This window comes from Oryzias melastigma, linkage group LG22 (assembly GCF_002922805.2).
Source record: "Oryzias melastigma strain HK-1 linkage group LG22, ASM292280v2, whole genome shotgun sequence".
Taxonomy (NCBI): Eukaryota; Metazoa; Chordata; class Actinopteri; order Beloniformes; family Adrianichthyidae; genus Oryzias; species Oryzias melastigma.
The window spans coordinates 18,504,810-18,514,244 of record NC_050533.1 but is presented as its reverse complement, the minus strand read 5'-3'; the positions used below and the strand labels follow the sequence as shown (position 1 = coordinate 18,514,244).

The following is a 9,435-nucleotide window of genomic DNA, read 5'->3' as shown; positions in this document are numbered from 1 at the left end:
TTCCAAATATCTGAAGCTGAATCACATTAAGGATTGTGTGTTGTGTTTACTGAATAAATGATAACCTGTTTTTCCCCACACACAAACAATACAGTAAATTAATCTAACACTTTAATTTAGCGCAAAGAACAAAACAGTCTGAAATTTCAGGTTTTAATGTTTAAAGTTGTTTTTGTTGCTTAAAACAAAAAAAGAGTATTTATATCAAAAGGCATTTTGTAGATTTAAATGCAAAATGATTAATACAGATTGAATCCATTTAGGTCAAAGAATGTGACAATAATTCATGTATTGAGATCAATATGAAATCATGTGAGAGTAAAATACAACACTTGTGAATATAACTGAAGACAAAAAGAGTTTTTAACGACCATTATTTTAATGATACACTTGTCACAGAACATCACATAGTTATTGAAGCACGCTTGTACTTGAAAAGTTTTTTCAAATTCTTTTTTTTTTAACAGGAAATTAACATTTCATTTCAGCCCAGAAACAAATATTGCTTTGTCCTATTCTTCCATTTACCAACATTAATCTTTTTTTTTTCGTGCTTGTTGAGCTTAATAAAAACAGACCCGAGGTCCACTTCTGTACCTGCTCTTATCATCACTGACATAAAAACGAGAAGGACATAAAACTCAAATAAGTTGTGCTTAAACTGCTGTATGCCATACAAGAACTACAGAAAAAAAAAACACAAAATTAGAATATTTTAGGATTTTCTACTTTGGTTCAGGTTTGCGATTGAATCTTCCTTCCAAACGAGACCTTCACTGTGAGTGGGACAACAAAAAATACTGTTGACATGAATTTTTTTAAATTTTGTCTGAGTCATGTCCGCCAGCAGACAAGTTTTCTTGATTTTTAAGCACTAAAGTCGTCTCACTCCGTGGCTTGTAGGTAAACAAACAAAAATAGGACACAATTCTGTACCTTTTCTGTGCGGAGGTTCAAGTTTTATTTAATTTCAATTAAGTATCTTACTTTTTTTTAGCTTTATTTGAATAAAGGTTAGGTATGTACCGACTTTTAAAGGTGTTTTTGAGAATTTGGACAGGTTAAATTGTGTATTTTTAAGTGTCGAAATAATAATTAAATAAAATGTGACCACAATTTCCTGGAGGAACTACAAACATTCAAGAATGAAGCTACTAAAAGAATTTGTTTAACACTATTAGAGGGGTTTAAATATCCAACTGCCACCACAGATCATAATTTTTATTTTTTTAGATGCTGTCAGTAACACCAGAAGCTCCCATCAGTGTGCTTTGCAAATCACAACATAATTCAATTTACACCAAAGCTTCACTAGTAAACTTGAATTCTTGATTATTTCAGATGCAACCAGGAGGAAGTGTGTTTGTGTCCTTATCTGAGTACACAAAGACAGCCATCAGGTTGATTCTAAAATGTTTCTCAACATTTGCTGGAGTTATTGATCTGCTTGTGTGATTTGCAGCGCTCCTTTGTGTTTTGAGGAGAAAAAAAAAGCACTGAATGTTTTGCAGATGCTTTGAATCTGTCTGGAACGGTTTGCACTGATTTACAGTATTTAAAAACTGAGAGAAAGTTTGTCTTAGGGTGGTAGCCTGTGAGCAGAGCTGGAAAAATGGTCGGCAAATATGAATTTGTTGTTCAAAGTGATGTGAAAATGAAATATTTAATTTAGGATTTTAAGTTTCTTATGGGACATGAGATGCTACGGGGTTCTTTTATAGCTCAGCATTTGTTTTTAGGCTTTGAGGGTGGGGTTTAACTGCTTTTGTTTTGTCGCCAGAACAAATCCAGAAGCCAAATAAACTTTAGAATAGATTTTGTTGCATTTAAGAATCAAATGTTTGCATTGGAATAAAGAAATGGGGATTCTGCTTTATAGGCTATAAAGGTGCATTCACACTGAACGTGATTCAAGCGGCGGAGTTTCAATGTCAAGTACAGATATGACATGTGGCGATCTGAAGTCCCGTGGTGTGATTTCAGCGACGGGCGCAGCGTGAAGGTCTGGCAGCGAATTGTATTAAAATATTGAATTAAAATATCTGAAGTTTGACAGGGCGGCGCATCGCATCTGCCAATCAGGAGCTCAGCGACTAGACAGAGAGCCTTCAAGCTCAGTCACAGAGACACAGAAACACAGCGAAAGTGGCTGTCATTCAGACACAGCTCCCTGTACCGGGAAAATCTTTTAATAATAATCATGTAAGCATCGTCTATACATTCTAAGTGAGAAATCGACAGACACCTTCCCTTAAAGCGGTCATCCTAAATGCATTAGCTGGTAGCTCCTCCCACACGCGGCTGTTCCGTCAAACTCAGGAACTCAGTTTTTGACAGACAACGAGCAGAGAATTTGTCTCGCGACAAAAGAGGGGCGGGGCCTGCTAATTTGTTGCGCAAATCGCATTCAGTCAGAGTGCACCTTAATAAAAAAACGGGGAATCTGCTTTTCGGCCGTAGCTCTGTGGTGACAAACTTTTTGATTTCTGGAACTATAGTGAAAAACAAACTGTGATTCAAAAGAAACAATGTCAGAAACTCTTGTACTTTTTTCTGTGTATATCTTAAGTGGTTACAGCCAAAAGATTTTTGGACTTTTAATGTACGGGGATTTGTTTGATCGTGATCATTTTAAAGCGCCACATAAATCAATAAGCTATTAATATAAACTGAAACTTTTTTTATGGTGTCAAACATAATTTACCTTTAGAGGTTTTCAATGGTACATGTGAGTTTCACATAAATTTGACGTTTAACAGGACTGCTGTCTTGTAAAAATGGATATTAAAAACATTTTTCTTTGACAAACAGTTTTGACGGTTTTAACCTAATTTTTTTGCTTCTTGGTTGACAGATTTAAAAAATTTTCCCTAATAGAGGACCTTTTTATAACCATATTAATAATACTTTTCAAAAAAATCCTTAAGAAAAATACCAAACAAGGTTGCCTTGGCTGACGAATATTAAGACACGAATGATCAAGTGATGTTTAAAGCTGGAGGTGTTTGTGCTTTTTTTTTTTTAATCAGCAAAGGATTTTGCTGGAACTCATGCATTTGATGTAAAAACAAACCCTTGAGGTGAGGATATTTGCTTCAGACTCCAACACATTTATCAGCTCCTCTGCATCTAACGACATGCTCGTATCCCGTTATATGCCGAAGCAGCCATTGATTATGCAAAGTAGCCACTTAGTAACTCAAACAATTACATAAACACACAATATACATGTATTCAGAAAAAACACTAAGGCACTTTAAATTGCAAGTTAACAATTCATATGATTGTGTTGTCATAAAGTAATCTGAATTCTACACGCTGCAGCACATGCTGACGCCTGAGACGGCCACAAAAAGAAACAGGCACGCAGAATTATGAGTGGATTAATCAACAAAACTGGCTAAATCCGTTTTTTTTTTAATGCTACATCATATTCTGCAAACACACACCTCCAAGCAGACCACCCGTTCATTCTGGGGTTTGTTTAGGGTCCTGAAAGACCGTTGCACCAATAAGAGGCCCCCGCATGGGGGACTCTTGTGCTTGAATAGCCTTGGATTCAGTGCAATAGCAAGCTTCACTTCACATTTGGGCTTTAAGATCCCCTGATATGTGATCTTGTAGTTTATAAATGTTTGAAAAATGTGCTGACTGTCAGGAAAAAAAACGACCTTTCAGGTTTTCCTTCATCTAGCCTCGGTCTGCGTGCCACATTCAGGCACGTCGGACCTTTGACGTCCACGTGACTTGGCATTGTTAAAGTAAACAGATTGCTTGGTTTGCAAAACGAGACAAATGATTTCCAGCTGATTACAGATGCGGTCGTCGACGCTTTCTCCTCTTGTGTTGATCGTTTTGCAGTTATTGTCTGTGAGCTCGGCGGCGCCACAAGCTAAATCTGTGGCTTTCTTGGTCTGAGCCCCAAAGACACGGCCTCAAAGCTTTCTCCTCTTCCTCGTCCTCTTCCTCCTCGTCGTTCTCCTCTGGCTCGTCTCCTTCCTCCTCTGTCCTCTCCTGTTTGTGACTCAGCACTTGCTGGTCTTTGTCTTTAACGTCGACACAGGGACCGGACTGTTCCTGTTCCTCATCGTCTTCATCCTCCTCTGCCCGATGTTCTTCCTCTTCGTTCTCCTCCTCCTCAGCATCCTCATCCTCGTCGTCATCGACGACCATCGTTAGGCCTAGCTTGCTGTGGCCGGCTAGCTGGAAGAATGAAGAGGAGTGTGGCGTGGGGGGGCAGCTGGAGAGAGTTGCGTCGTACATGGAGAAGGGGAAGTGGATGTAGTGGCCTGCGGCGGCGGCTGCAGCGTAGATGCAGCAGCAGGTCTGGGCGCAGTCAGGGCGCAGGTCCCCCTGTACCCCAGCGACTGTCCGAAAACGCTTGCGTAGCGGCGGCCCGGCCTGGGGGGCTAAGCAGATCCGGGAGGGCACGGCTCTGTGGAGCAACTGGTGAGCGGGCCCGGCGCCAGCCGGGAGGATGCAGGGCCCGGCGGTGAACGGAGGGCCGGGGGGGAAGCACAAGTCACTGCTCTGGAGCAGGATCTCGGCGCGCAGACGCCGGAGAAGGTTATTCACGAGGACGGAGCGGCGCAGGAATAACTCGGGGTCGTCGATGAATCGCATCTTCTCCAGGGAGAGGCGCAGCACGTGAGCACGCTCCTCCAAAACCGGGGCGACCTGAGGGGAGGCGGAGTTTAGACAACCTGCTTCAGTTAAGTCAACAAGATAGAGAAACTATTGTCATATCTGCGTTAAATAATCAAACCTTCCAGACAGTGAACTTAAGTCTTTAACCCATTGCTAGACTGGACTGTAAAGTACAACAAATTCTAAAACAAACAACATTTTTTCTTTGTAAATACAGTTATGAGACGGGGGGGCATTGAAATTGATAGAGATCAAATAGAGATTATAAAAAAGACAAGAAAGAAACAGAGCAGTAATATTTTTGTGCTTTATGTTAAAAAAAGTTTTAAATATTATCAAAATAAGTGTCTAATAGTAAAAGTTTGTATAAGAGGTGTAGGCATTTACTAATATAATAGCATTTTAGTAGTTTATGTACTAGCTGTATCACAAATCACTTTTTGTGGATTTGCTATTAAACAGATTTTTTTTACAGTTGCTTTTTTTTAACAGCACACCCTGTTATGGGTCCTGATTGGTTGGAGACTTTATCAATCTTCTTTCTATAATGGTTTGAATTTTGAGAGTTTAAACAAGAAAGAAAAGTGTAAAAATGTTCCTGTCTGCTGAGAAAAGTGTATAAAGTGTGTAGTGAGGAGTTTTACAGGCTTACAATATTAAAAATCACACTTTGGAGATTTCAGAAGTCATTTTTAGATTGTAACCCCGACAATAAATGAGGGACAACTCCATTATGTTGTATGTGAAAAAACTATGTTTAGCTTTCAAAGTTTCACAAAGTTATGTGATACAATTTTTGTGTAAGTATATGGACTAAAACAGTTAGAGGGAAAGTTTGGAAAAGTTTTTAATTTCTTCAATTGCACATTCATTTGCTATAACTGTTAAACTTTTATTACAAAATTTATATTTATATGTTTAGTAATTTTATTTTCATTAATTAGTTGCTTAGACTAGTCACTTTTTGTCAAGGATGAAAAGGCAGGATGCAAAGAAAAATGATGTAAGCAACCTAAAAGAGTAAATACATACATATTTTCATAAAGAGAGATATTCAGAGAGATCTGACATATAAAAAAAGTAATAAAACTAGATGGTGTCCCTGAACAGGTCCCTCATGTTCCATCAGACCATTGTTTGGTTGCTCAGGTGAGCTGTCACAGAGAATCTGCTCTGGATGGGAAAGCATTGATAATGTTTGCATGTGCATCAGAGGAACTCACAGTGTGGCAATAGGACCTGAAGCTGAAAGGTGACTCATCTTCATCCACAAACTTCCTCTTGAAGTAAGCAATCCTTGAAACGGAGACGTGATCTGGAGCTCGTCTGCAGTGAGGTTCTACAAAAGTAAGTAAAGTCATTAGTGAAACTGATGTCATTATCTTATTATTTGTCTAAAAATATAGGAACACATTAGATTAACAAAGGTGAGATGAGATTCATGCAAGTTGATGTGAAGAAACCCAACATTATTGATACATCTGAAAGCTACTCAGTGAGATACAATTACAGAACAGCTTATAAGAGGTGAAAACCTACAATGAGATCTGTAAAAACTCAAAGCATCAAACAGATTAACTAGAAATATCTTGAATGCTGTATCTGTCAGCCTGCAGCATGAACATCTCAACACTTAACTTACATTCTGGTTTATGGAAACAGTTATGGTGCTCATCAAAAAACATTTTCAGAAAAAAAAACGCTTTCTGCCCAGCAAGTGTGAGCCATCTGTCAGGACTCCAGAGGGCTACCAATTTGGTCTCACATGTGACCTGATTTCTCAGCGGTGGGACCAATGAAGTCCTCAGGTCGAACCAAAGGAGACAGTAGTTTAAAGGGTCTAGAAAAAGCAGTTTATCATTTAATTTATCTATTTGCTTTATTTTTTTAATGTGAATTTTAATGTACAGAACAAAAAAAAAACAGTAAGATTCAACTTGAACAAAAAAAAAGATTCATAAATCTTTTTGATGATTAAATGAAAATCAATTTTCTGAACGGATCTATAAAACACAGTTTATGCTGCAATAAATGAACAACTCTTTCGTCCCTTCTTCCTTTCTGCAGCAGCATATAAACAAGAAATAAAACTGTGACTCTATAAACCTGCAATGGGGCTGAAAATCATGAAAAAAATCAGTAGAATTGGAGCATGAACTCTGTGGTGCACCTTGTGTAAACTGTTCCTCAGAGCTGCGCGGTGTGGCACGACTTGACAGGCAGGCCTTAGTGAAGCGCTCCGACTCCCAAATGGGGGGGAATGTGGAGGGCGGAGGGTTTCCCTCTGCATCCAAGAAAGGATTCATGGACAAGACGAGGGTCATCTCTCTCTCCGATCGAGGTCTGAGAAGAAGCAAAAAGAAACTTGAGTCAGTTGATGGAATAAACCTCTGGTTTAACTATTCATACCCATCGCTGTATTTCCATGAGCCTCAAAAGCGAACAATTTACTCATAGAGGAGTCAATTTTACCAAGCTTTCTATCTGGTTCTGGCAAACAGACAACTTCTGAGAAAGGAGGAGGTTTTGTTTGAGCTGCGTGACGAATGTGTGTGTGCACCAACACGCACGGCAAACCGTCAGATGGCTGCTCTGTTGAGAGGCTCACAGATGGAGACATGACACCCACTCTCACCACCAATTCCCTATTAATTCACTGTTAGTAGAGGCAGCGAGATGTTTGACACCAATTTGTTCAACGAAATGAATCTGACTCATCCTATTGAACCGGGAAGCTTCAGTCAACAATATGATCATCTCTGAAACCAGTTGGTCCAACTCTCAGGGCAAACATCTCCACAAATATCTTGCTGTTTGCTGTTAATTAACTCCAAGTTTGATCAATTCTTGTATAAAACAACAATCCTAAAGTATTTAATGTTTTAAAAGAAAGTGATGCAGACAGGGAGACACTCTAGTGCGACACATTGCTTGGCAGAGAGCAGCACTAATCTGCCAACTGAGCCTTTTCAATCTGAAAACAGAGCCCTACTGTGCAGCCACCGAGAGGCCCGAGAGCCTCAGTCTGTCTGAGGTTCTGTGGATCCACAGAGGAGAAAAAAGGAAAACTCTGTGTCCTTTTGATCACAGTGAATAGCTGTCATCTGGTCCTCTGCTAATTTCTCCCCTTCATGCAGAATGCAAAGCCAGCTGTGAGAGAATCAGCAGCCAGACCTTCTTGTCAACACCTTTCCTTCTCAAAGCTTTTGCTTCCCCTCCTCCACCTGACAGTACAAACATGTATCATCATCCGCAAGCCATTTTAGCAGCCCCAACCGAGGCGACATCTCAGCCTCACCCCTGTTGGGTACCTGATTAAAATGTCCATTTCAATAAGCTCCCGGCTTTGCTTGGCTGAACAGTTTTATTTGTCTGTAGTGCTTTTCTAGTGTTTGCCTTCAACTGACTAATCAGCCACAGGAACCTCACATCACTCGCACCGTTTCATCCAGCCAGCTCCAGAAACGACTGGATTATGAGAGCAGCACTGCAGGTTCTATCACTAGAGCATACGCTTTAGGATCAGAAGATGACTACAACTGCACACTACATTTCTAACACAAAATAATTCAACTTATACTCATCATTTTCTTAAACCTTAATACTTAAAACAGATTAATGTCATTCACTTTGGCAACTTGAAGTCACTTGCATCATTTACAAAAGGCCTGCACAATACATCGCAAAATTATTGTCTTTGCAGCATCAGCCTGTGCAATACATGTATTGAAATAGGACAGCTTAAACTGTTGTAAATGGTTACCTGAAGTGTTTACACATGCAAAGGCAATCTTTTGACAGCTTGGAGTATTTAACAAATTAAATAGAGCCCTTTTTGCATTTGACCAATCAGATGGAAGAACCTCTTTTTTGTTAGATACTCGCCCCCTAAGGAAAGGTGGATCATTCAAAATAAAATTTAAGTTCTTTTTAACTTTTTTTTTTTTTAAATAAAACCGATGCAGCGAAATGGAATTGGTCGTGTATCGACATTGCAATATTGATCACTAATATTGCATATCGGAAGTTTTTCTAATATCATGCAGCCCTAATTTATAATGTATTTAAAGTAGGAAACTATAAAAGATTTGCTGCATGTACAGTTACCAAGTTGTGAATTTGGCTGTAGCTTCCATTAGTGTTCTAATGATACAATCATGTACCATGTAAATGCAGATGTATTCATTCACACTGTAAAACGTTGCAAATATCAAGAAAGTGCAAAAAAAGAAGAAACTATAAAAAATATGTCAAAATAAACCAGAATTTGCAGCTTTGCACAATAATGATCCACATCATAATTTGTGGTTGTTCAAATAATTCATAGTTGACTTTTGTTCACTTTGAAAGATCCGATTCACTGACCAAACATCGATCCAGTACATCTTTCTCCAAAAGTTCAGCCACTGTGACTCAGAGATCAGTACCTGGTACTGAACAGTGCAGGAAAAGCTTTACAGGTAATGCAAGATAATCAAGTGTAAACAAAAATATAAACAAGAATTCATGTCAAATCCATTCATATTTCAGTTTCATAAAGTTCAGCCCACTGTTGTTTTTTTCTCATCACTATAATCTATAGGAAACATTATTAGAACATTCCACCACGTCTTTGTATAATTCAAAGTGGTTCCACACCTTGGACTGTAATGATGGACTGATTATATTTTAATTATATAGGTCGGTTCAATTAAAAACTTGCCTCAGACAGATAGATCTGGTTGGATTGTAGGAATAGAAATTGATTAATTGATTTACAATGATTAATTGAAAAGTTTATTGTTGTAC

At 38.8% G+C, this 9,435-nt stretch overlaps 1 protein-coding gene across 1 annotated transcript in view; it reads right to left on the bottom strand.

The window, feature by feature from the left end:
• Nucleotides 1-360: 360 nt before the first annotated feature.
• LOC112147915 (SERTA domain-containing protein 4) overlaps nucleotides 361-9,435 on the bottom strand; it is a 25,541-nt gene continuing 16,466 nt past the window's right edge. The window contains exons 2-4 of the mRNA XM_024274589.2: nucleotides 6,818-6,990; nucleotides 5,871-5,986; nucleotides 361-4,677 (exon numbers count right to left, since the gene is read on the bottom strand). Of these exons, the coding sequence (XP_024130357.1) occupies nucleotides 3,862-4,677; nucleotides 5,871-5,986; nucleotides 6,818-6,971 (1,086 nt within the window). The 5' untranslated portion in view covers nucleotides 6,972-6,990 and the 3' untranslated portion in view covers nucleotides 361-3,861. The remainder of the gene's footprint in view (nucleotides 4,678-5,870; nucleotides 5,987-6,817; nucleotides 6,991-9,435) is intronic.